The 27,851-nt window shown below is 38.0% G+C and overlaps 1 protein-coding gene across 2 annotated transcripts in view; it reads right to left on the minus strand.

Annotated features, from left to right (window-relative positions):
- Positions 1-27,851, minus strand: part of gtf2h1 (general transcription factor IIH, polypeptide 1) — an 87,893-nt gene that overhangs the window by 31,876 nt on the left and 28,166 nt on the right. For both annotated transcript variants that reach the window (XM_059975589.1, XM_059975588.1), the window contains 5 exons: positions 24,042-24,129; positions 17,653-17,741; positions 13,290-13,407; positions 10,426-10,516; positions 3,883-3,998 (listed from right to left, as the gene is read on the minus strand). In XM_059975589.1, the coding sequence (XP_059831572.1) occupies positions 3,883-3,998; positions 10,426-10,516; positions 13,290-13,407; positions 17,653-17,741; positions 24,042-24,129 (502 nt within the window). The remainder of the gene's footprint in view (positions 1-3,882; positions 3,999-10,425; positions 10,517-13,289; positions 13,408-17,652; positions 17,742-24,041; positions 24,130-27,851) is intronic.

Genomic DNA, 27,851 nt, shown 5'->3' on the forward strand with positions numbered 1-27,851 from the left:
CACTGCTAAGAATCCTGCCATTAATCCTGTACTTTGCCTTCAAATTTGACCTTCTGAAGTGACTCACTTCAGACTTTTCTAGGTCAGACTTCATCATCACTTCTCAGTCCAGCCCTACATCCTATCAATGCCATGCTAAAACATACAACAACCTTCTACACTAGCCACAAAACCACCAACCTTTTGTATCACCTGCTAACTTACTAACCCATCCTTCCACTTCCTCATTGAAGTTATTTATAAAAATCAGAAAGAGCAGGGGTCCCAGAAAAGATCCCCGTGGAACACCACTGGTCACCAACCTCCAGGCACAATATGCCCTGTCTGCAACTACCCTCCCCCTTCTATGGGCTAGCCAATTCTCAATCCACACAGTCAAGTTTCCCTGGATCCCATACCCCCCCCGACTTTCTGAAAAGGCCTACCACATGGTACCTTATCAATTGCCTTTCTAAAATCAATATACACTGTAACCACTGCTCTACATTCGATGTGTTTTGCCACATCCTCAATGACTTCAATCAGACTCGTGACCTGCCCCTCGAATAGTCATGCCGACTATTAGGCTATGTTTTTCTAAATGGTTGTATATCTGGTCTTTAAAAACCTTCTCCAATAATGTTACCCACCACTGTAGTAAGATTGACTGGTCTATAATTCACTCAACCATTTCTCTGTTGACTTCTCATTTACTCCAAACTCAAGATGTAGCCATGGTCACCCTCCTGGGTCCCAGCTATGCCTGCTATGTGTTCCCTAGTAACACTTCCCAACCCCTTCTGTGCTACATTTACAACTGTATTGGTGCTGCTTCATGCACCCATGCCGATGTTTTCAATTTCATCAACCTTGCCTCAAACTTCCACCCTGCCCTTAAATTCACATGGTCCATTTCTGACACTGGCTCCATCTCTAGAGAGAATTTGCCTATCGCTATGTTTTATAAAACAACCAACTCCCACAGCTATCTTGGACTATACCTCTTTCCAATCCTGTAAAAATATCATTCCTTTTTCTCAGTTCCTTCATCTCCACCGCATCTGTTCTCAGGATAAGGCTTTCATTTCTAGTACGTTACAGATGTTGTCCTTCTTCAAACAGGGTTTCCCTGCCTCCAGTATTGCTGACGCCCTCACCTACACCTCTTCTATTTCCTGGACATTAGCCTCAACCCATCTTCCTACCACCTTGACAGGGATAGAGTTCCTCTTGTTCCCACTTACCACCCATGAGCTTCTGCATCCAACACAGCATTCTCCACAACTTCCGCCACCTTCGGTGGGACCCTACTACCAAACACATTTTCATCTTCTCACCCTCACAAGGATTGTTCTTTCTGTGATTCCCTTGTCCATTTGTCCCTCCCCACTAATCCCCTGTCTGTACTTATCCCTGCAAGCAGAAGTGCTGCATCTACCTATTCATCTCTTCTCTCACCTACATTCAGGACCCCAAACAGTCCTAGGTGTGGCAAAACTTTACCTGCAAATCTGTTGGGGTCATCTATTGCATCTGATGCTCCCAATGCAGCCTCCTCTACAACGATGAGGCCCGAAGTAGACTGGGAGCTCACTTCATCAAGCATCTTCAGTCCACCTGCAAAAAGCAGGATTTACCACTGGCCATCCATTTTAATTCGAATTCCCATATGTTGGTCCATAGTCCCCTCTACTGCCACTCTCAGGCTGGAGGAGCCACACCTCATAGTCCAACTGGGTAGCCACCAACCTGATGGCAAGAACATTGATTTCTCCAATTTCTGGTCATTTTCCCACTATTCCTCAATGTCCTACTCTGGCCTTTTGTGTGTGTTGCTCTGGTGTCTAATTCCCAGGCTTATTGCTACTCCCTTTCTTGAACAAAGGAAGGCCATTTGCCACCCTCTGGAATCATCTGGCTACCCCTGTAGCCAGTGAGGAATCAAAGATTATCACCAAAGGCGCAGCCATGTCTTCCCTCATTTCCTGTAGTAACCCGGTGAATATCCCGTCCGGCCCTGGGGGCACACAGTATCTATCCTATTATTTTTCAGAAGTTCCACCATATTCCCCTTTTTAGTGCCAACTTGTTCTAGTATACCAACCTGTTTATTGCTGTACTCACAAACCCCCTCTCACTAGTGAATAATGAAGGACCTCACCTACCTTCTCCAATTCCAGGCACGTTTCCTCTTCTATGCTTCATTAGTCCTACTCTCACTCTAGTCCTCCTCCTGTTTTTAACATAGGCATTGACTGTCTAAGGGTTTTCCTTAATCCTACCTACCAAGGTCTTCTCATGCCCCTTTCTAGCTCTTTCCATTCTTAAGTTCCTTCCTGACTACCTTCAAACTCTCTACAGCCTGTCTAATCCTTGCTTCCTAAACATTAAGTAAGCTTTTTCTTCTTCTTGACTAGATGTTCCACATTTCTTATCAGTCACGGTTCCTTCACCTTACCATCCATTCTCTGCTTCAATGGGACAAACCTATCCAGAACCCCATACAAGTACAATAGGTTCCAGTTCATTTGGACCACTGGTTAACCGGGGCAGCAGCTTATTTGGGACAACTCTTAAAGAACAAAAACTAATAGAAGAAATAGCCAGGATTCCCTTTGTTTATTTGCGATATTATGCCAGTTAATTAGGGCAGGAGACTGTTGCCAAACAGTTTTTAAATAGCATCATTTGCTTGTGTTGTATTCAATAATCAGCATTTTTTGCCGCTGATAGCTGGTGAGAAATGAGCAGTAAGACAATTCAAAGCTGTTTTGCTTTCTGCTGGAAATGGCCAGGAGTGAAAATGAAACCATTTCACTATTTCAACAAGTTAGGAGCTACAAAGAATTTGAAAGAGTCCAAAATCATCTTGAATATTACAATGAAAAAGAAGATTTAGAGGATGCAATTGTTGAAAATGTTCTGTGAAGAGAGTCCATTACCTGCACAGAATGCCTGCTCTCATTTTGTTCATTTACAGTCAATCAAAAGAACATGGCAGCATACTCTAGATAATACGTTGTCACTCAGTTAAACAGTAGATTTATACCTATTCAGCTATTTCCATGAAACCTCCATTAATTGGGGCAGCCACTTAACTGGGCCCAAATGTATTGGTTCAGATTTGTCCAAATTAACAAAATCTACTGTGTTCCCTCAACATTCTCCACATTTCCATGTTGTGCATTGACCTGAGTACATCTGTTCCCATTTTACATACCCAAGTTCCTGCCTAAAAAAAAGTCAGGAAGATGAGGTTGCTGTCTCTGAAAGGTCATAGTTTTAAGTATTACTTTCTAAATTAATCTTGAGAGCCTGTATAAAATTTGAGCTTGATTTTGTCATTCTTGGTTTAAGTGCATGCAATTAATGTTAATTAAAAACAGTTCGCTTGAAGCATGATGTTGTGTCCAATGGCCACACAAGGGCCCAGAATTAATGCTAGTTGGAACCTGTTGGGCAAAAGTTTCCTTCCCCAATTAAGAGGCATAGTTTGCAAAATAAACAATTGAAATCCTGGCTATTTTCTCAATTAGTGTTTTGTTACAGTTGTCCCAGTAGTGGCTGCAACGATTATCCAACAGCCCACTTAAATGGAACCCACTGTATGTGTAGAGTTCAGTATCTGAAAAAGTGCAATAAAAGAAAGTGGAATACAAAAATAATAAGGTCCTCCTTTGAATCATGAAATATTTTGTCATAATAAAACTGAAAACACAGTTTTAAGTATTACATTCTAAATTAATCTTGAGAGCCTATGTGAAATTTGAGATTGATTTTGTCATTCTTGGTTTAGAAAGATGCTCCAATTATGTTAAATACTCCAGATGATGTATAGATAAAGCATGACAGGCCTTAGCTCTTCTAATGACGGAAGAATCTGAGCAGGCACCAGTTCCTTACCTTCTCCTCAAGGAATGGTGTATTGACAGGAAAACAAGACCAGAAATGCCTCAGTAACTCAGCTACAGCCACATATAAGTGTTTGAGTTCCATCTGGATATCACTTGGCACCATCTCTGCCAAAAAAAAAATAAGAAAGCAGAAATTAAAGGCCACTTAACCATAGTCAGTTTGAAATACGACAAGTAGTATTGTAGGAGAGGGGCTCAATTTCAGAAGAAAAATACCATTAAGGTGCAGAGTTTTACCTTTTTGTACCTCAGCTCTGTTCTGGAAATCCAATTCCTATGATTCAGCCTTGTTTTGCAGTCATTCTAGAATTTCCTAGTGGCTACAGTAATCTAACAACGGAGCCAACCAATAATGCAGCTCACTGACCATAAAAAATATTCCTGCCTACTTTCAGGACCCTTATCCTTTCTGTTAGAAGCCTGTGACTGATAAATAAAATAACGGCAAATTATACCCAGACACTTGGGAATGTTTCTCATTATTATTATTATTATTATTAATATACATTATTGATGCTTAAATTCTTATTCATAACAGAACTCACACATTTTAAAATAAATACAACTTTTAATCAAGTTAATCTAGTGTAGGAGTAGGAAGGTTAGTTTCAAAGCCGACTTCATGATTTAAGGTCTTTTAACTGTATTTTTCTTACAATCAGTAATGAATACAGATTACTATGACTGATTTAAAATGTAGTTATCTTGATATAATGAACATATGCAGGATTATGTTCATTCTAGATTTGATCAATTTTAGAGGAAATTTTTAGACAGTAAGGGTTGAATTACTAAGGCAAGCAATTGTGATATTTTATCCAACAAAATAATACAGCATTACTACAACTTAACCAGCAATTAATGAAGATTAATCACTCAGGCATTCCTGACTTTGTGAGACAAATTATTTGCATTTGGGATTTATAATAATCTATCCCAAAATGGCCCATTCCAATCATTATACTTATTTCGCTGACGCACAGTATTCTGCAGTTGCAACTGCTTTCTTTATTATCAAACTCCCCTTTAGCCTGGTACTTCCTCATGTACTGCTTCAAGAATGAAGTTCCTTGCTACCTAATAAGATCTTCCAATCTTAACTACATTTTTTTTTAAATATATAAATCTACAAATGTCACAAATTCCAAATATAAACTGAAAATTAATAAAAACACTTGATCAAGCAATGTGCATAAAGAAAGGGAATACAGAAACTATGAAATAATTGATTTGAATGTCTAATGATTTATAATGATTGTACATGATAAATAAAACACATACAAAATCCAAAGAATAAAGCAAGTAAGCTGAAAATATTAAGACCAGGCAAAGCAAAGCTGCCTCCAGTCCTGATGAAGGGTCTTGGCCTGAAAGATCGACTGTTTATTCACTTCCATAGAAGTTCCTCCAGCATTTTGTGCGTTTAACACTTTTTCCAGCGTTTTGGTTGTGCCTTTTTTTCCCTAGTACTTTAGTTCTCCACTCCAGTCTTATCTCTACTTCCTATACTTTTTCAGCGAGGTTAACAAGCCAATTGTCAAAGTAAATTCAATTTCAAAATACATATATGTTACCATATACAACCCTGAGATACAAAGTCAACGTAAATTTATTGTCAAAGTACATATGTTACCGTATACAACCCTGAAATTTGTTTTCTTGTGGGCAGACATAGCAAATACAAGAAACACAATAGAATCAATGAAAGACTGCACCCAACAAGACAGACAAAAAAAAATGCAAAAGACAACTGTGCCATTACAAAAGTGAAAAAAGTTACAATAAATAAGCAATAAATATCAAGAACATGAGATGAAATGTCGTTGATTTTTCATCTCATGTTCTTAATATTTAATGTTTATTTATTTCTTTTCCCCAAGGAACATCGCCTTATCTTCTGTTTAGACAATTGTCAACAGACTGCAACACAATTTAACAATTTCATGTTTTCAACAGTAGGAATTAATAATGCAAATGCAGCTTCCACTTGCACTTCCCTGGACTAATACTTTGTTTTTCTGTGGTCTCTACAGGGGCACAATTGAGAGCATCCTGGCTGGCTGCATCACTGCCTGGTACGGGAACTGTACTTCCCTCAATCGCAGGACTTTGCAGAGAGTGCTGCGGACAACCCAGCACAACTTCCCATTGTTCAGGACATTTACAAAGGTGTGTAAAAGGGCCCAAGGTCACCCCAATCACAAACTGTTCCAGCTGCTACCATCCAGGAAACAACATCGCAACATAAGAGCCAGGGCCAACAGGCTCCAGGACAGCTTCTTCCACCAGGCCTTCAGACTGACTAATTCATGCTGATACAATTGTATTTCTATGTTATATTGATTGTCCTGTTGTAAATACTATTTATTATAAATTACTATAAATTGTACATTGCACATTTAGACGGAGACAGACAATAGACAATAGACAATAGGTGCAGAAGTAGACCATTCAGCCCCTCGAGTCTGCACCGCCATTCTGAGATCATGGCTGATCATTCACTATCAATACCCAGTCCCTGCCTTGTCCCCATATCCCTTGATTCCCCTATCCATCAGATATCTATCCAGCTCCTTCTTGAAAGCATCCAGAGAATTGGCCTCCACCGTCTTCCGAGGCAGTGCATTCCACACCTCCACAACTCTCTGGGAGAAGAAGCTCTTCCTCAACTCTGTTTTAAATAACTGACCTCTTATTCTCAATCCATGCCCTCTGGTACTGAACTCTCCCAACATCTGGAACATATTTCCTGCCTCAATCCTATCAAATCCTTTAATTATCTTAAACGTTTCAATCAGATCCCCTCTCAATCTCCTCAATTCCAGCGTGTACAAGCCCAATCTCTCCAATCTCTCTGCGTAAGACAGCCCTGCCATCCCAGGAATCAACCTAGTGAATCTACGCTGCACTTCCTCAATTGCCAGAATGTCCTTCCTTAAACCTGGAGACCAAAACTGTACACAATATTCCAGGTGTGGTCTCACCAGGGCCCTGTACAAATGCAAAAGAACATCCTTGCTCTTGTATTCAATTCCCCTTGTAACAAAGGCCAACATTCCATTTGCCCTCTTCACTACCTGTTGCACTTGCTCATTCACCTTCATTGACTGGTGAACTAGGACTCCTAGGTCTCTTTGCATTTCTCCCTTACCTAACTCGACACCGTTCAGACAATACTCTGCCCTCTTGTTCCAGCTTCCAAAGTGGATAACTTCACATTTATTCACATTGAATGACATCTGCCAAGTATCTGCCCACTCACTCAGCCTATCCAAGTCTCCCTGTATTCTCCTAACGTCCTCTTCGCATGTCACACTGCCACCCAGTTTAGTATCGTCAGCAAACTTGCTGATATAGTTTTCAATGCCCTCATCTAAATCATTGACATAAATCGTAAAGAGCTGTGGTCCCAATACAGAGCCCTGTGGTACTCCACTAGTCACCTCCAGCCAGTCTGAGAAACACCCATTCACTGCTACCCTTTGCTTTCTATCTGCCAACCAGTTTTCTATCCATGTTGAAACCCTGCCCCCAATGCCATGAGCTCTGATTTTACTCACCAATCTCCTATGTGGCACCTTATCGAATGCCTTCTGAAAATCTAGGTACACAACATCTACTGGCTTACCCTCATCTAACATCCTTGTTACACCCTCATGTAAAGATTTTTACTCCTCGTGTAGATGAAGGTTGTAAGTAATAAAGTCAATTCAATTACTTCACACATTTGCCTTGGACTACCATGCCTAATCATTTTTATCTTCTGCCAAATCATAAACCTGTTGTTTCGCCCACAGCCCACCAACCTTCCTCGATTCTGCATTTGTTTACAAACTATTAAAATTCAAACTACATCAAGTTCTAATGATTTACCATCAGTCACCAAAGCCCACTGTGTTCCTTTCTCCACACATTCATACTGGGTTTCTTACAATTACTCTTATTGTCAATTTCTTCCACCAGAATTCTGAACCCTTTGAATATGCTAGATTTTTATGGTAGCTATCCCCAGATTTTTCCACTGTACATCAATAATCATACACAGCAGGGAGTATCCTAACATGCTGTGTCACTGCATGGCAAGGAATCCGCACTGCAGCAGACAGGGAGGCTCTACAATGAGAAATCAAAACTACCCAATGCATCACTGGTGCCAGCCTGTCTGCCATCAACCCCACCCCCCCTCCCCCCGAAGTTTTCAAGTTTTATAACATTAAATCATAGTAGATTTAATTTGGCTTTTTTGACATCGATCAATAGAAAAGACTCTTTGGGTGTCAAAGTGAAAACAAATTTCTGCAAATTGGTTTAACTGTATTACAATTTTTAAACACAAAATAATTAATTGTATAATTACTCACCTCCCCCCCTTTGGCAGCAATTACAGCCTTATGTCTGTGTGGATAGGTCTCTCTCAGCTTTGCACATCTGGACACTGCAATTTTTCCTATTCTTCTTTACAAAACTGCTCAAGCTCTGTGAGATTACATAGGGATTGTGAATGAAAAGTCCTTTTCAAGTCCAGACACAAATTCTCAATTGGATTGAGGTCTGGACTCTGACTTGGCCACTCCAGGACATTAACTTTGTTGTTTTAAACCATTCCTGTGTAGCTTTGGCTTTATGCTTGGGGTCATTGTCTTGCTGGAAAACAAATCTTCTCCTAAGTCACAGTTCTCTTGCAGACTGCCATCAACTTACCAAACACTGAATTAAGATTCACTGGTCTATAATTTCCTGGGTTCTCTCTACTCCCTTTATTGAATACAGGCAGTCCCCAAGTTACGAACGTCCAACTTACGGACAACTCATACTTACGAACGGCCTGCCATAAAGCCTATTATATCAAAAATTCGTCGGCTCAAGGAAGGAGAACGCTGTCTGCCATTTTAAGTCAGATTACATTGTCGTTAACACTGTGTTGAGTGTGTATCTTTGTATTTGGCTTAAATTTTTCTTAGCCTGACCCTCTGAACCCCACTTTTCCAGTCAGCATCACCCCCACTTGTTCCATTTAACCTGTCTCAGTGTTGGTGGACTTTAGAACCTGGGGGAGCTCAGGACCTGCTGCCTACGGCTGCTGCTGAATCCACAGTGTTGCTGTTCCGTTGATGGAAAACGATCACGATTGAAAATAAAGTGGAAATAATAAAGCGATCGGAAAGAGGTGAAACACCATCAGTCGTTGCAGAAGTGTAAGGCTACAGTTGGTCAACGATTAGAACAATTTTAAAGGATAAAGTGAGAATAATGGAGCATATGAAAAGCCCTGTCCTGATGAAAGCTACAATTATTACTAAGCAATACAGTGGTTTAATTATTGAAATTAATACATTTCTTAAGTGTTTATATGCATAGAATGCTTAGTATATATACACTATATACTAAGATAAACGTTTGACTAACTGATGCAAATATAATACCAAATTACCTGCTCCGACTTGCATACAAATCTGACTTAAAGACGGACTTAGGAACGGAACTCATTCGTAACCTGGGGGCTTCCTGGAATGGAACAGCATTTGCAACCCTCCAATCATCCAGAACCTCTCCTGTCCCCATTGATGATGCAAAGATCATCGCCAAAGGCTCAGCAATCTCCTCCCTCGCCCCCCACAGTAGCCTGGGGTACACCTTGTCCGGTTCTGGTGACTTACCTAACTTGATGCTGTCCAAAAGCTCTAGCACACCCTGTTTCATAATATCTACACGCTCAAGCTTTTCAGTCTGCTGTAAGTCATCCCCACAATCGCCAAGATCCTTTTCCATAGTGAATACTGAAGCAAAGTACTCATTAAGTACCTCTGCTTTCTCTGCTGGTTCTATACACACTTTTCCACTGTCACACATGACTGGTCCTATTCTCTCACGTCTTATCCTTTTGCTTTTCAAATATTTGTAGAATGCCTTGTGGTTTTCCTTAATCCTGTCCGCCAAGGCCTTCTCATGGCCCCTTCTGGCTCTCCTAATTTCTTTCTTAAGCTCCTTCCTGCTAGTCTTGTTATTTTCTAGATCTTAATCATTATCTAGATTTTTGAACCTTTCATAAGCTCTTTTTTTCTTGACTAGATTTACAACAGCCTTTGTACACGATTCCTGTATCCTATCATCTTTTCCCTCTCATTGGAACGTACTTATGCAGAGCTCCACACAAACATCCCCTGACCATTTGCCACATTTCTTCAGTACATTTCCCTGAGAACATCTATTCCCAATTTATGCTTCCAACTTATGATTTCGACATTTCCCTTCTCAACTATTACACCTCCCCACTCATGGTTAATCAAATAAAGATCAGCTCAGAACAAAGCTGCACCCTGGGACTTTCCTATTTTATCCAATGCATTACTGCATATTTCTGTTCAGAACTTTAGAGGACTGTTTCTCAGCAGCCCCCATAAGATGTGAACAGTTGATAGGCATCACTATGTTTTATAAACACTGTGGGAACAGAGATGAATTGTACCATAGTCATACAATTACTGACAGTTGCTTAAACCTTTAACTAATGTGTATGTGGACAAACACTTACGGTTTATAGCTTGTGATGTTCCTCCCTGCATAAGCACTCCACCAGGTGAGAGGTCAGTTATTGCACTGCTGGCCACACTGCTGGACAGAACCTACGACATACAATATATGGCTGTCAGTGATTGAACTTCAACTTTAAAGTCTGTTTCATTTTTTTGGTGAGATAAAAATGAAGTCCCCTCTAGCTTTTGCTCATACTATCATCCAGAACACCTAGTGCAAAAGCATGAATGCGAAGTTTCTAAATGACCTCCAAGTGAATTAAAGAAAAAAATCTTCATGGAGTTAGAATAGCAGCCTTATAATGTCAAGGAAATATATGTAGGCTAGGACGGAGTAAAGGCTTCCTATTCTTGAGTGCTGAAGGACACTGAAAAAGCATGACAAGACACAAAGCTTCACCATGATAGGTAGTTTGCAGACATTCATCATCAAGTTTTACATACATATAACCAAACTGCGAAATACCAGCTGGAAACTAACCTGCTGAAAGTTATAGCAAAACAGTAAGTTAATCTTTTATAATGGAAGAAATTTTCAGGAGTAGAAAGAAAAAAATCTTGTTAGCAGCAATGTTTATAAAGCCTATGATGCAAGTCAAACATGAATAATCATGCAAGCAAGAGTTACTGGTCCAGGGCATAGGGCAATTATACAGTGGAAAACAGTTGCTGGTGAAAGGAAGAGGTACGTGGGACTGAAGGTGAGGAAATCCTAGAATTTGTAGTTTAAGTGGAAACCAATAACTGAGGACGCAAGAGAGCAGATAGCTTTCAGAGTTTGAGTGAAAATACGGAGCAAGAATTGAAAGGGCAGCAATCATAAATTACTCTAAAGCAAGAGCTCCCAATGTTAGGGGTCCATTGCATAAAAAAGGATATGAATTCTTGCTCTAAAGCCACAAATGATGTACAGTACAATAAGACAGATTAACACGTGTTGAGAAGTGACGTAGGATAAGAGAAGTTATTAGTTCCTGCAGTACTGGGATCAATAACCAGAACCGAGTTGCTCATTTTGGGTGGATTACATTTCAGAACAGCTGGGCCAACAGTCTACATGAAGATTTCAAGTAAATTGCAGCAGTGGAAAATAAACATTATAGAATGGGAAAAGGTTACACTGAGCATCAGAATAGACAAATTGCACAACAAAACTTGACAAAAAGAACATAGGCCTAAAGCAACAATTAATATTGGGTTAGGATTGTAGAATAGTGAAGCTATAGCTCTCATGTTAGGCCATTAAGAATGAACAATTTAAATGCTTTAAAATAAAAAAAAGCATTAGGTAAAAAGCAAAGAACAGCAAATTCTAATGTGATATCAAGAACTTTCAATTTTCTGGTCAATAGAATTTGGCAGTTCAAGAATTAGTTCAGTTTCAGTGGAAGAGTACATCAGCAAAATCTGTATTAAGTTTAGAAAAATTATGAAAAAAGGAGCATTTGAGTACAAAAACATAACTGGCAAATGGATAACAAATGAGGAAATGTCTTCTGATCGAAATTATAAACAGTTGCACTAACAGGAAGTGAAAAGTGTCAGGTATTTAAAAAACAAATTTAAGTTGGGAAATAAGAAAGAAGTCCAAAGCCAGAGTTACATGAAAAATATAACTCAAGGGATTTAATAAAATTAAAGTACACAGGCTTAAAATATGTAATAACAGGATATTAAGTAATCTAAAAGACAAAAAGCTGGGCTGATGCTCAATTAAGGATGAATGATGTGTCCTTAAACTTTGTACAACAAACAATTTGCAATGTAGAGATGTGGGTTGCAGAGTATAATTGTTAAGTTTGCAAAGGACTCAAAAATCAAATCAGTAGGAAACATAAAACTTCAGAAGGCATTGTTGGACTAATACAATAGCCAGGTATCTAGCAGATAGAATGTAACAAGTGAACAAATGCATTTTGGAGAAGCAATACTATGTAAATGGTAAAACTGGAAAGGATTTACATGCAGACCTTATGACTTGTATACCCGAAACTGGTAGGACAAATTGAGAAGCTGTTTATGTAGGATTATCAGCCTTGTCAACAGTACCATTCATTATGAAAGGAAAGTAGTTTTATTAAATCTTTAGTACACTAGCTGGCCTCAACAAGTACATCTGTTTGCTTGTCTGACATCCAGAAATAAGCAGAAATTCCCTCAAACTTAATACTGAGAAGTCTGAAATAATTTCTTCGGTCTCTATTACAAACCCCATGTCACTGACTCTATCACTCTTCCTGGAAATTGTCCATGATTGAATTAGATTTTGTTTGCCACACCTGATGTAGATTCAGACTGTAAGCTTCAGACTACATATCTGATCTCCAAAAAGTATTACTCCACCTACATAACACTGCTCAATCACCAGTTCTCAGCTCATCTGCTGCTGATAAGTACGTCAATGCCTTTAGTACCTTTAAACTTGTTTATGCAAAAGTACTCCTGATTGTTCTCCAATCATTAATTAACCTTAGATAAAATTCAGCTGAATAAAAACTTAGGCTGCCCTTGTCCTATTAGTCCCTTTTTTTGATATGAACTAACCTACAATATCAATTAAGCACTTTGAATTTTAAAATCCTAATTTAACCTAATTTAATCAGCAGTTAACCTTAATCAATATGAATAAATAGAATAGCAAGTCAAAACTTTAGATGCGAGAAATCTGAGCATTCCAAGTTTTTTCCAATGTCAATCAAATGAAAGATTATTGTAGTCTGCCTACTGCAAGAGATATTCATTCTCACAACTTTCATTTACAAAGATTGTTTCTACTGCTCTGTCTGTACCTTTTGAAACTATGCACATGTAATCATGACAGGATCAGACACACACATTTCTGCTTTTTATACTCACATCATACCTGAGTAAGTCTGGGGCTATAGTTAGCCATTTCCTGTCGAATACAGTGGACTGAGTTAATAATATCCTGGCTGGATGCATAGTGCTGAGACTGAACAGGTGTAGGGCCATGAAAATACCTAAAAAGGGATTAAAAAAATTGATATTTTGAGCAAATGAGAATAAAACTTTTCTGTTAGCCAAGCTTTTTGTTTCATTGTATTTCACCTTGATCCAATAGATAAATATAAATTCTTAAAGGCTCACATATCATAGCGCTATAAACAATAACAAAATGCTCACAATGCTCAATTATTCTTTCAAAAAACAATTTTAATCATAATATATAGTAATGTAATCAGAACATATAATCTCCATTACCCCCACCAAACAATTCAATGAATCACTTCAAAGTGTCAAGAGACTGACAGTTGATCTCCAAACATTCCAGTGAAACATTTGTAAGGCTGTATGGCTGTGTAACTAGGTAAGTATCTTTACTATAGCATACATATTATAGCAGCTAAGAAATAGACAACAATCTAGTATTACATGGTTGCAAACAGTATTGTTTAACAGAGATATTAGTTACTATTTGAGTGCTTGGATAACATTAATTTAAAAACTTCAAGAATAATAACAGATCCTCCTGTTTGCTAAGTACACAGAGCAGATTCAGTTACCTTAAATTTATCAATAAAGTATTCATTTCTTATACAATTTCCAAAAGAGAGACCTACCATTTTCATTCTACAAACAATAGTCTCATTACTCTAAACAGTAATCCTCATATTTCTTAGGGGAAAAAAGGGGGGAATGAATGAATTCAAAGGCAGCGAAACAAAAAATGGGATTTAAGTCTCCAAGCAAAAAAGGATCTAATGCCTTCTTGGTATACATGATGAATAAACTCTTCTTGGGCTTCCAACCAGGTACAGTTACCGATTATAACCAATAATTCGATGACAAACTCCGCCATCTTCTTCAGGATGATATCTGAGTATGTCTAATCCAGTGGTATAATTAACTGCCTGGAAGCCTGAGAAGAATTTATTCTTCAAGTCAAGTCAAGTCAAGTCACTTCTATTGTCATTTCCACCATAACTGCTGGTACAGTGCACAGTAAAAATGAGACAACGTTTTTTAGGACCATGGTGTTACATGACACAGTACAAAAACTAGACTGAACTACGTAAAAAACAACAAGGAGAAAGCTACACTAGACTACAGACCTACACAGGACTACATAAAGTGCACAAAAGCAGTGCAGGCATTACAATAAATAATAAACAGGACAATAGGGCAAGGTGTCAGTCCAGGCTTTGGGTATTGAGGAGTCTGATAGCTTGGGGGAAGAAACTCCATAAATCTCCAAGGTCTAATAGGCATTAAAAGATTTTGCAAAATTAACCATATTATTCTATTGAATTAATTTGTGTACAAGGTAAATTATCTGCTGAAGTAGTGACAGATGCAGATAACATAATGAATTGCACTGTAGCATGCTCTGGAAAGTAAACATAACCCATTCCTTGCACAAAACTCAAAATTAAGCTCTCCAGTTCTCTTCAACTCATTTTTCTGTTGATCCACATTTCAGCAATTTCTCTTTCTCTAAGTTCTTTGGCCTGTTCCTCACTTGCAATTGTAGCAGCTGACGTCAAAAGAATCGAGCATTTGCACCCAGTCACCACAATCTATGTAGATTACAGCTAGGCTGAACAGACAATATTTAAAACAAATGAACTAACTACATTAGAACTCATGAATTCTGATTTTACTCCCCAGCAATTTTTTTGGTTTGAAATGTTAGCTTCAAGTGTCAGTTTGTTCCTAAGATACTCCCAGCCTTCAAACTACAAGAATCTAAACATTTGTGACTGAGCCAATCAACTGGAAGAATACTAGTAGGCTGGAATCATACAGAAGTTACAAAGGCCCCCGGTGACTGAAAAGAGCAGAAAACCGGGGAAAAAATAAAAAGCAAAAAATCATTCTGAAGACCTCTGCAAGAAGACCGAAAATTGCAAATGTTACTCTGCTATTTAAGAAGGGTGAGAGGCAGCAGAAATGAAACTACAGACCTGTTAGCCTGACATCAGCGGTTGGCAAGTTGTTGGAATCGATTGTTAGGGATGAGGTTATGGCATACCTGGAGGCTCATGACAAGATAGGCCAAAGCCAGCATGGTTTCCTGAAAGGAAGATCCTGCTTGACAAACCTACTGCAATTCTTTGGGGAAATTACAAGCTGGGTAGACAAAGGAGATGCAGTAAACGTGGTGTACTTGGATTTTCAGAAGGGCTTTGACAAGGTACCGCACATGAGGCTGCTTAGCAAAACAAGAGCCCACGGAATTACAGGGAAGTTACTAGCGTGGGTGGAGCATTGGCTGATCGGCAGAAAACAGAGAGTGGGAATAAAGGGATCCTATTCTGACTGGCTGCTAGTTACCAGTGTAGTTGCACAGGGGTCAGTGTTGGGACCGTTACCTTTTACGATGTATGTCAATGACTTGGACTAGGTATTAAGAAATTTGCGGCTAAATTTACCGATGATACAAAGGTAGGTGGAGGAGCAGGTAGTTTTGAGGAAACAGAAAGCCTGCAGAAAGACTTAGATAGTTTAGGCGAATGGGCAAAGAAGTGGCAAATGAAATACAATGTTGGAAAGTGTATGGTCATGCACTTTGGTGGAAGAAATAAACGGGCAGACTATTATTTAGATGGAGAGAGAATTCAAAATGCAGAGATGCAAAGAGACTTCAGAGTCCTTGTGCAAGATACCCTAAAGGTTAACCTACAGGTTGAGTCAGTTGTGAAGAAGGCGAATACAATGTTGGCATTCATTTCAGTTTTGGACTCCTTATTTTAGATGTACTGACATTGGAGAGGGTTCAGAGAAGATTCATGAGAATGATTCCAGGATTGAAAGGGTTACTGTACGAGGAACGTCTGGCAGCTCTTGGGCTGTATTCCCTGGAGTTCAGGAGAATGAGGGGGGATATTATAGAAACATTCCAAATGTTAAAAGACCTGAACAGATTAGATATGGCAAAGTTATTTCCCATGGTAGGGGATTCTAGGACAAGAGAGAACAACTTCAGGATTGAAGGACGTCCTTTTGGAACTGAGATGTGAAGAAATTACTTTAGTCAGAAGGTGGTAAATCTGTGGAATTTCTTGCCACAAGCGGCTGTGGAGGACAAGTCATTGGGTGTATTTAAGGCAGAGACAGATAGGTTCTTGATTAGCCAGGGCATTAAAGGGTATGGGATGAAAGCAGAAGAGTGGGGATGACTGGATGAAGTGGATCAGCCCATGATTGAATGGCAGAAAAGACTCAATGGGCTGAATGGCCTATTTCTGCTCCTGTATCTTATGGCCTAAGAAAATAACAGCCATGTCCACTGGCCAATTATTTCTGAAAATTGTTAAACATGGTTTGAATTATTTTATTGTTATTTTACTCATGTAGTAAGGAGTCACAGAAGTTGCCGTGTTATCCCCCACCCCAGCACACAAAAACCACAGCATTTATTTTGTAAACAAAATTCAGTCTTCTAACAGTGCATGCAGAAGCTGAATCTTTCATTAATCAAGAAATAAAATATGGTCTACATTCCCATAACTTTCAGTAGGCGTTCCTTGAGTATTGTTCCAAGCAATTTCTTATTCTGGACACAGACTGTGTTCTTTGCTTCATAAATAAGCAATCAAGTCCCAAGTAAAAGAAAGACACTAGAAATACCATAATATAGTGCAAGGCTGGAATGACCTTTAGACTAGAGATGAGGAGGAATTTCTTAGATAGAAAAGGATACACGAAAAAAAATTGAGGGCTATGTGGGAAAGGTTGGAATGATCTTGGAGCAGTTTAAAGAACTGGCACAACTTCATGGGCCGAGGGGCCTGTCCTATGCTGTTCTATGTTCAGTGTTCTATGTTCTAATAGAGACAAAGAGGAATTTCTTAAGACAGAGAGTGGTGATCATACGCAAGTTAAAAAAGCCCTCTGGTGACTGAAAAGAACAGAAAACATAGCCAAACCCACTGTCATAAACAGCTGTGGAGGTAAGTCATTGGGTATATTTAAAGTGGAGATTGATAGATTCTTGATTAGCAAGGGCACCAAAGGTTATGGGGAGAATGCAAGGTTATGAAGGATAATAAATTAGCCATGATCGAATGGCAGAGCAGACTCGATGGGCTGAATAGCCTTATGGATCTGTCTGGCCCCTCCCAAAGAATAAAACACATAAAAACATATAAGAACATATAAAACACATACATTACAAAAGTCAGTTTTAGTTTTGGTGCCTATTTTTCTTGCATTGCCTATTTAATTTAGGTCATAAAATCCTATAATCCTTATCAAAACCTTACCTGTCAGCCTTCTTCAAATTTAGTGCAACAGTCTTTTTTAAGTTCATTTCTCCCAGGTCTTCATATTCTATGGCTTCCTGTAACTTCACCTTTGGAAAAGAAAATCTCTAACAATGAAATTGTATTAAACTTTTCTATCCTCTTGCTGGTCTGTCTAACAGTATTTTCCCCAATCTCACCTTATTGCTATATCCACAAATTCTCCTATTCCATCACCTTAACAGGTTCCGCAACTTTTATTCTGTCAAACATTTGTAACTAAATTAAACTCCTATTTCAACTCAAATTTGAGTTGCAATTTGATTTGATTTGAAATTTGATTTCAACTCAAATTTAATTCATTTGTATTTTGTGGGGTGTTCCCTTCCATACCAAATCCTATCATGTAATGAAACCCCCTAAGGAGAGAAAGTACAGAATAATGGTTTCACCCTGGGAAAATTCAGAACTGAAACTAAACCACCTTTGGTGAAAACTTCCCTACTTCACCAAATAATATTTAATTTCAAAGTGCAAAAATGTAACTACGACCATGTTAAAAAAATCAAAACAACGTTGCAGAGCATGACTTTTTCCAAAGAGAAATATGGAAAAGAATGAGAATAAGTAACAAACACTGAATAAACAAACAAAACAGAGACATTTCCTGAAAAGAAATTAAACTATGAATCAGCAACTAAGGGGTTAACAGATCTGGACAAGATTTTTTCCGAAAAGGAGTAGTAAGGGGCACACAGTCAAAAATCACATCATGTTAAAAAAAAATTTAAAGTACCAGGAAATATTTTGTTCATTTTGGATAACGTAGAAGAGTAGAATGATTTAGGAGTAAAAGCTCAAAACAATTTTTACTTAGTCATTGTATTTTATGATTAGGCATTATTGACAGGCCAATCTTTTTGTCCCTTCCGAGTGAAGATGCTGTAAGTCAACTTCTTGAACCAATGCTGTTCTTGTGTTGCAGGTGATCCAACAATGCTGTTGGGTAAGGAGATCCAGCATTTCAACTATAAAAGAATGGCAATACACTTCCAAGAAAGGATGGTGCATCTTGAAGCAGAACCTGCAAATGTCACTCCACTCTTCAAGGGAGGGAGGCAAAAGACAGGAATGATCAACTCTATTTGCCATATACACTCAGTGGCCACTTTATTAGGTACACCTGCTTATTACTACAAATATCTAATCAGCCAATCAGAAGGTAATAACTCAATGCATATCATGGTCAAGATTCAGTTGTTGTTCACAGCAAACGTTAGAATGTTGTGATCTAAGTTTCATTTTAATAATCCTACAGTGTTTCCCAGAAGGGATCTTTTGGAAAAGGCAATTTGCATGGTGGGTGGTATCCACAATGATCTTTCCTGGCCACTTCATTGTCCTGGCCACATACCTGCAGTGGAATGATTGTTGATGCCACACAGGGTGGTTTGAGAATCTAACCGCTGAATTCCTGAGATTTTATTACGTAACAGTCACTAGAGTTTACAGAGAATGGGGCAAAAAACAAAAGAAAAATCCAGTGAGCAGCAAATCTGTGGGTGAAAAGCCTTGTTAATGAAAGGTCACACTGATTTAAGCTGACAGGAAGGTGACAGTAACTCAAATAATCACGTATTACAATAGTGATTTGCAGAAAAGCATCTCTGAATACATAACACGTCAAAACTTGAAGTGCATGGGCTACAACGGCAGAAGAACACACCCAGTTTCATTCCTGTACCTAATAAAGCATACATGTATTAGGAATTTACTATGGTGTGTTGGTCAGGATCCAACATGCAACAAAAAAAAATCAACAATGATAAAAATAAAGTTAAGAGCTTAAAGTATGGGCATAAATACAGCATACATTTACAAATCTCAACAGCACTGTAAAAAGTTGTTTAAAGTGTTTACAGTGCAGTGTCAGGGTTAATAGATAGAAGAGGGTGGGGAAGCCAACTAGAATGGCTGACCTGCCCGAGGGAAGGAACTTAAGCTGGCATGAAGGTTTCATTTTAGCCCAATATTACATTTATATGACTTTGACAGTATATATCCCTTTTGTTGTTTGTATGTTTATTGCATTATGTATTTGATATAACTTCTCCTCAGCAGAATCTGATTTGAGACAGTCAATATGGCCTTGTGAAGGGCAGCTTGAGCCTCAGGAGCCTAACTGAATCTTTTGAGGATGTGACAAAATATTGATGAAGGTAGAGCAGTGGATGTGGTTTATACGGATTTTAGTAAGTCATTTGATAACAGTTCCCAGTGCTATGCTCATTCATAATGTCAGGAAGCATGGGATCCGGGAAAACATGTCTGACTGGATTCAGAAGGCAGAGGGTGGTAGTAGATGGCCTGGAGGTTGGTGACAAGTGGTTTCCGCAGAATTCTGTTCGAGGACTTCATCTCTTTACGAATTTTATAAGTGACTTCAATGAGGAGGTGGAAGAATGAGTTCATAAGTTTGCAGATGACATGAATATTTATAGAGTTATACCTAGTGTTAGAAGCTTGTCATAGGTTACAGCACAATATTGATAGAATGTGGATGACACAAAGGTTGGTGGTGTTGTGGATAGAGTAGAGGTTTGAAGTGGCTTATAATGGGACACTGACAGAATGCAGAGCTGGGCTGAGAAGTGGCAGATTGAGTTCAGTCTAGTAAAGGGTCAAGTGATTCACTTTGGCAGGTCAAACTTGACGACAGAATACAAGGTTAATGGCAGGACCCTAAACAACATGGAGGCACAAAGAAATGTTGAGATTCACATCCATAGATCCTAAAGTTGTAGTACAAGTTGATAAATGGTTTAGAATCTATATGGCATTTTGGCCTTTATTGGTTTGGTGGGGGGGGGGGGCTGAGTTCAAGAGTATCAAGGTAATGTTACAACTCCATAAAATTTTGATTGGTCTACCGTTGGAGTATTGCATTCAGTTCTGATTGCCTCATTATAGCAAGGATGTGGAAGCTTTAGAGAAGGTATAGAGGAGATTTGACAGGATGCTTTAGAAAGCATGGCTAATGAAGATAAGCCGAGCAATCTAGGTCTCTTCTCTTTCAAGAGAAAGATGCGAGTTGACTTGATAAGAGATAAGAGGAAAAGATAGAATGGACAGTCAAAGACATTTCCCTCAGGGCGGAAATAGCTAATACAAGGGAGCATAACTTTAAGGTGACTGGATGAAATTATGGGGTGGAGGAGAAATGTCAGAGGTATTTTTGTTTTAAATTACACAGTAGCAGGTTTGTGGAATGATGCCGGGGCAGTGGCAGAAGCAGGCACTTCTGATAGACATATGGACAAAAGAAAATTTAAGGGCTATTTGGGAGGGAAGGGTGAGATTGATCTTGGAGTAGTTTAAAAGACTGACAACAACATTGTGAGCTGAAGGGTCTGCACTGTGTTAGACTGTTCTTTCTGACTGGCGAGAATTAATTTCTTTAGCCTGAGGGTGGTGAGTCTATGGAATTCATTGCCACAAATGCTGTGGAGGCAAGACATTGGGTATATTTAAAATGGAGGTTGATATGTTCTTGATTAGTATTTTAGATGCTAATCAAGGTTTAGATAACCTTGATTAGCATCTAAGGTTTTGGGGTGAAGGCAGGAGAATGAGGTTGAGAGGGAATATAAAAAGGTAAATTCAATGGGCCAAATGGCATAATTTTGCTCTTATAGAACCTGTGGGTGACAGTATTCCCATTGCTCTCACTGCCTTGCCTTTGGACACTGAGGTTGCTATTCTTTTTTGTCCCATTGCCACCTACTTTCGCTTTACATGATCATAATCTGATCTCTCCTATCTCTTTTTCACCTTTCCCTCCAATGCTTGTTTCCATTTTAAGACTGATTTTCTCTAATATTTTCCAGTTTTGAAAGGTTTTCAATGTGAAAGGACAGATGCCATCAGAACTGTAAAGTATTTCCAGCATTTTCTGTGTCATGTCCAGCAGTTCTTTGCAACAGGACATTACATTTTTCTCCAGAATATAGAAGAGTTATAACAATACAATTATATAAAACTTCAAAGTACTCCAATACATTTTATTGAAACACTGAATTTTGTATTATGGTAAAAGCAAAAGATACTATCTGATAAAAAGAAAATACCAATATGAAGATCTTTAAAATGGATTTTTTTTTCATAAAACACAAGCAAATAGACAATATGACAGAAGCACTAAAAGTCCCGAAAACAAGGCACAATGTAGATAGAAAAAAAATCACAAGTGAATCATGAGAATTAGGTACAAGATATCGCCTATGAAATTCACTTACATGATAAACAGCCAATCACAATTCACAATACATTGTTGTGTACAGTTGCAAGAAAAAGTTTGTGAACCCTTTGCAATTACCTGTTTTTCTGCATTAATTTTTCAAAAAATGTGGTCTGATCTTCATCTAAGTCTCAGTAATAGACAAATACAATCTGCATAAACAAACAATACACAAACATTGTACGTCTTCTTGTCAATACTAAGTACACCATTTAAACATTCACAGTGTAAGTTAAAAAAAAAAGTGAACTTATGGGGTAATGCCTTCTACTAAAGCTATTTGGAGTCCGGTGTTCCAATCAATGAGATGAGATTGGAGGTGTGGGTTGTAGAGGTGCCCCACCATATATTTAAAAAAAATCCAAAGTCAGGTTACTGACAGAGCCTACTCAAGAAAGATCTGCTTATGTGCACCAGGCCTCAATCAAAACAACTTTCAGAGGACCTTAGAAGAATTGGAGAGATGCATGAAGCTGGAAAAAACTACAAAAATATTTCTAAAAGACCTGACTGTTCATCAGTACACAGTAAGAGAAATTGTCTACAAATGGAGGAAACAGTACTGTTGCTACTCTCCCTAGGAGAGTCCTGCAAAGATCACATCAAGAGCATAATGTGCAATGCTAAAGGAGGTGAAAAAGAACCCAAGGGTAACAACAAAAGACCTGCAGAGATATCTAGAACTTGCTAAAGTCTCTGTTCACGTGTCCACTATAACACTGAACAAGAATGGTGTTTATGGAAGGACACCATTGAGGAAACCACTGCTCTCTAAAACAAAAACGTTGCTGCATGTCTCAATTCTGCAAAAGATGACATGGATGTTCCATAATGCATCTGGGACAATATTCTGTGGACAGATGAGACAAAAGTTGAACTTTTTGGCAGAAATGCACACCGCTATGTTTAGAGAGAAAAGGGCACTGAACACGAATACCAAAACCTCATTCTAACTGTGAAGTATGGTGGAAGGAGCCTCATTGTTTGGGGCTGCTTTGCTGCCTCAGGGCCTGGACAGCTTGCAATCGTTCAGAGAGCAATAAATTCAAAACTGTATCAAGACATTTTACAGAAGTGTAGCAGTCCATCACCTGAAGCTTAATAGAAGGTGGATGATGTAACAAGACAATGATCTGAAACACAAGAGTAAATTAACCACAGAATGGTTTAAAAAGAAGAAAATTCGTGCTTTGGAATGGCCAAGACAGAGTTCAGTCCTTAAACCAATTGAGATGCTGTGGCATAACCTGAAGAGGATTGTTCATGCAAGGTATCCCAGAAATATTGATGAACTGAATCAGGAATGGTCTAAAATTCCTCTTTGCTGTTGTGCAAATCTGATCAGCAGCTACAGGAAACATACGCTGGAAGTTATTTCTGCTAAAGGAGATTCCACAACTTATTAAATACAAGGGTTCACATACTTCTTCCAGTTTGGACTGTGATTGATTAAACAAGGTGTTCAATAAAGACATGAAAAGTACAATTATTTGTATGTAGTTAGTTTAAGCAGATTGTGTTTGTCTATTATTGTGACCTAGATTTTATGAGTAATTAATGCAGAAAACCAAGTAATTGGGTTTACAAACTTTTTCTTGCAACTGCAAATAAAGGAAAGAAATTTGATGGGGATATAGGAATAGGATATGCAAGTGTAATTGTAACTATTTGTTCATTTGGAACATGGACTAAATGACCATTTAAGAAAATGAACTACCACATTACCCCTCTAATAGAAATGATGAAGTTATGAGTTATCACTGCCACGTCTGAAATCAATTAATTCAAAAGCTTGAGAATCAAACTTTTACAATTTTCATTGGTGATGCTTTTCTTTCTCATTGATAGAAATTACCAAACCACCAGGAAAGAGTTACAAGTAATGGACTGAATAAGGTAAACAGTTTCCAGATGAAACCCAAATAAATCTTATGGATGATTCAATTCAATACTTGAGACATTAATCAGATAATCTTACTCTGCCATTGTCAGTTGCCATCTTAATCACAGTCCCATATTTTGTCTAATCAGTACTTTGCATACACAAAAATGCTGCAGTTCCCTAGTTCTATATAATGCAGTATTTTTTTCTAGGTCTTCGCTTGATTCTTACCTTTTTGACAGGTGGCTGAAAACAATCAGAATCTCGAGAATTACCATCAGTGCTGCTATTCTCACCGTTCTGATCATTGTGCATTTCTCTGCAAATGGGAGACAAAAAGGAATATTACATAGTCACTCTTCCTCTGTTCCCTTGCTCACCCTTCATCCAGCTTTCACAGTTCAATCAGTAATCAATGTAGGATTAATGCCAGCAACCTGCCTTTCAAACAAAATAATGTAATTTTTCTTGGCTTCAAGACAAGTTTTATCAAAAATTGCCCCATGTGGAGATAAAAGCATATACTGAGGTAAATCAGATAGCTAACCTGTAGGTAGCTAATTCTGATCACATTGCTATAAATCACTAAGATGAAATTCTGGCACAAATTATCCTTCACTAAGTGCATTTTTCTAAACTATTTTGATGAGAATTTTTTTCTATTTTCTTTGTTCTTTAAATACTGATTACTGAGTAAAATGACTGTCGCTGGGATCATATTTGCACGCCACAGACAAATGGGAAAAGACTCTGCCACTTGTATGTTCACCACAAAGTCTCATATTATCCAGAACTGCAAATATTAGTTAATCGTTAGAGATTCACCACTGGATCTATATCCTGGAATACCCTAGCAGCAGCTCTGTGGGGATATCTTCACCACTAGATTGCTGTAGTTAACAATAGCAGCTCACACTAGCTTTCACATTGGCAATTAGAAATGGGCAATAATGTCAGACTTCATAGCAATGCCCAGATCCCAGAAGGTGAATTTAAAGATTAATATTTAAACTATTAGATTAAGATTAAAGCTCAAACTATTCAGAGTTGTAAACAGAAGTAGAAACAACCACTTGACAATAATATTTTGAAAACCAAGGCCAGATGCAGAAAAATAATACTTACCTCATGCACTAACCCTTCATGAAACTGCTAAAGATCCTACATTCTGGCCCAATATATTAAAAATACCAGAAACAGTTAAAGTTCAATTTCAATTTTTGGAATCAAAGCTCCCAGAAAAAAAATATCAAGTCAATCTTTTGCTATTTTATGAAACAGGAAGGTGGTATGGAAGTTTCAAGACTCATGCCACCAGGTTCAGGAACAGTTACTACCCCTCAACCATCACAAACTAATGGGGATAACTTCCCTCACCCCATCATTAAAATGTTCCCACAACCAATTGATTCACTTTCAAGGACTCTTAATCTCATGTTCTCAATATTTAATTCTTATTTATTTATTATTATTATTTCTTTCTTTTTGTATTTTCACACTTTGTTGTCTTCTGCACTCTGGCTGAACGTCCAAGTTGGGTGCTCTTTCGTTGATTTTGTTATGATTATTATTCTATAGATTTATTGAGTATGCCTGCAAGAAAATGAATCTCAGGGCTGTATACGGTGACATATATGTATTTTGACAATTTTATTTTGAACTTTGAAATAGAAGCCTTCAAATAAAGGTTAAAATGTGAATTTAACTGGATAAATTTAATATAAAAGTGAAATTTAAAACTGATTCTATTTCGAATTTGATAAACTTGCTACTAAGAAAAATGTCAAAAGTGAGAGAATAATATTAAGTAGCCATACAGAAAATGCGGTAGTATGTAAGGAGTCTCCTGAATCACTGATCAAATTCAGCTCAAAATTATGGTAATTATGGTATGGTAATACTCCACTAAACTTGCACCAGACAGCCCAGAAATCCCAATGATTCATTAGCTTGGAGTGTGAACTAAGGGACAAAAACGTAAGTATAATGTGTGGCCAAAAGTGAAGGCTAGAGTCAGGAACATTTGTTAGGTTTGTAGCCAGAACCAGGTTCTGGAGCGCTTGCATATTTCCCACTCCTTTTAAACAGACCAAGTTCTCTGGAAAATTCATTATATCACTGTGTGACATGTAAAAAAAAAAGTGAAATGAAAGCATATTTGGGCATTAATGAGTAACATCCAATAGTCCAGACATAGAGTAATTTATTGTTAAAGCACTCCTCAATGCTTCGACAACTAATAACTAAACATTAACAAATTCAGCTCCCATAGCACATTAATGTGTTTCAATATTGCTGTTGCATACATTAAACTAATGCTTAAATGAGCTGGATATCGACTAATGGAAAGAAACAGTCCCATATTACATTCTCAATATCCAATTGTTCAATTTAGCTCAATGTAAACAGAAATAGAACTTTATATTTGGAAAGAAACATCAATGTACAGCGGGATCTTGGGGTGCACACAATAGTTTACAAGTGTGCAGGGTGGTAAAGACGACATTGGTATGCTTACCTTCATTAGTCTAAATATTGAGTATCAAAGGTGGCAAGTCATGCTACAGCTGTATAAAGTATTAATTAGACCTCATTTAGAGAACTATGCACAGTTCATTGGAGAGAATTTTGAAGTTGTTCACCAGGATGGTCCTGGATTAGAATCTACAAGGACAAGTTGTGTAAACTTGGATTGCTTTTGCTGAAGCACACGTTCCTGACAAATGATGTGATAGTACAGTGGATTCTGGTTAATTGGGGCAGCCACTCATTTGGGACAACTCTTAAAGAACAAAAACCAATCGAGAAAATAGGTAGGTTTCCCTTCATTTATTTAGGACACTAAATTGGGGCAGGAGACTTGCCAAAAAGTTTCTAAATAGCGTCAGTTGCATGCACTTGTGGGCCGTTGGACACAACATCATGCTTCGAGTAAACAGTTTTTAAATCGAGTAAGTTGAGCACATTGGCATTAAAAAACTGATTTTTGTCACTGATAGTTAGCAAGAAATAAATAGTAAGACAAGCTAGAACTATTTTGCTCACTGAGGTTTAAAGCATTGAGGCTTGGAGATACCAGCAATGGCCAGGAGTGAAAATGAAATGATTTCACTACATCAACAAATTAGAAACTACGAAAAATTTGAGGGTATCGAAATGTTACAATTTTGTATGTTACAATGAAAATGAAGGTTTGGAGGATGCAATCGTCAACAGCATTTTCAGAAGGCAGTCTATATTCTGCACTAAACGGCTTCACTCATTCTGTTCATTTACAGTCAAAAGAACACAACGCAAATGGATTTCTTTGTCGATAAGTATTAGGAACTAATACAGTTTTGTAGTACTGTAGTAGTAATGGTAGTTCTCTACTTTGTTCTTTATTTCATTTCGATACATTATTTGTTACTCAACTTTTTTATACTTTAACTATTTCCATGAAACTTTGGCTAATTGGGCCAAAATGACCTAGTCTCAATGTGTCCCAAGTAATTGGAACATACTGTATATGAAATTATGAGAAGCAAAGTAATTTTCTCAGGTTGGAGATACAAGGAGGTACAAGTTGCAAGTAACAGGAAAAGTTAAAAGATTTACGAGATTTTTTTTAGCAAAAAGCGTGAGATATCTTGTAGAAGCAAAGACAATAACAACATTTAAGAGACACTACATGATTAGTTGGGGAATTGAGAGATACAAACCATGTGAAGGAAGATAGGATTAGTTTAGATCGGCATTATGCTTGGTGCAGGCATAGTGGGCCAAAAGGCTGCACTGAAACTAGAAAATGCAGCTATGGATGGTAGTTATTCATGCTTGGTGACAAACAGATTTATTATCACTGACTTCTTGTCTTTTATTTTCATGTTTGTACTTTGAACAACAATGTTGGCATGAAAGGTACTCTATAAAAGTTATTGTTATTATATATTGTGATTTCATTTCAGCTCATCAAACTTCAGCTAGGCTGGGGTGGGCAGAAATTATGTGGAAAAGAGGGACAGACATTTAAGGTCAGAGTTGGAATTAAAACAATATTTT

Source organism: Hypanus sabinus, chromosome 7, assembly GCF_030144855.1.
Source record: "Hypanus sabinus isolate sHypSab1 chromosome 7, sHypSab1.hap1, whole genome shotgun sequence".
NCBI classification, from domain to species: domain Eukaryota; kingdom Metazoa; phylum Chordata; class Chondrichthyes; order Myliobatiformes; family Dasyatidae; genus Hypanus; species Hypanus sabinus.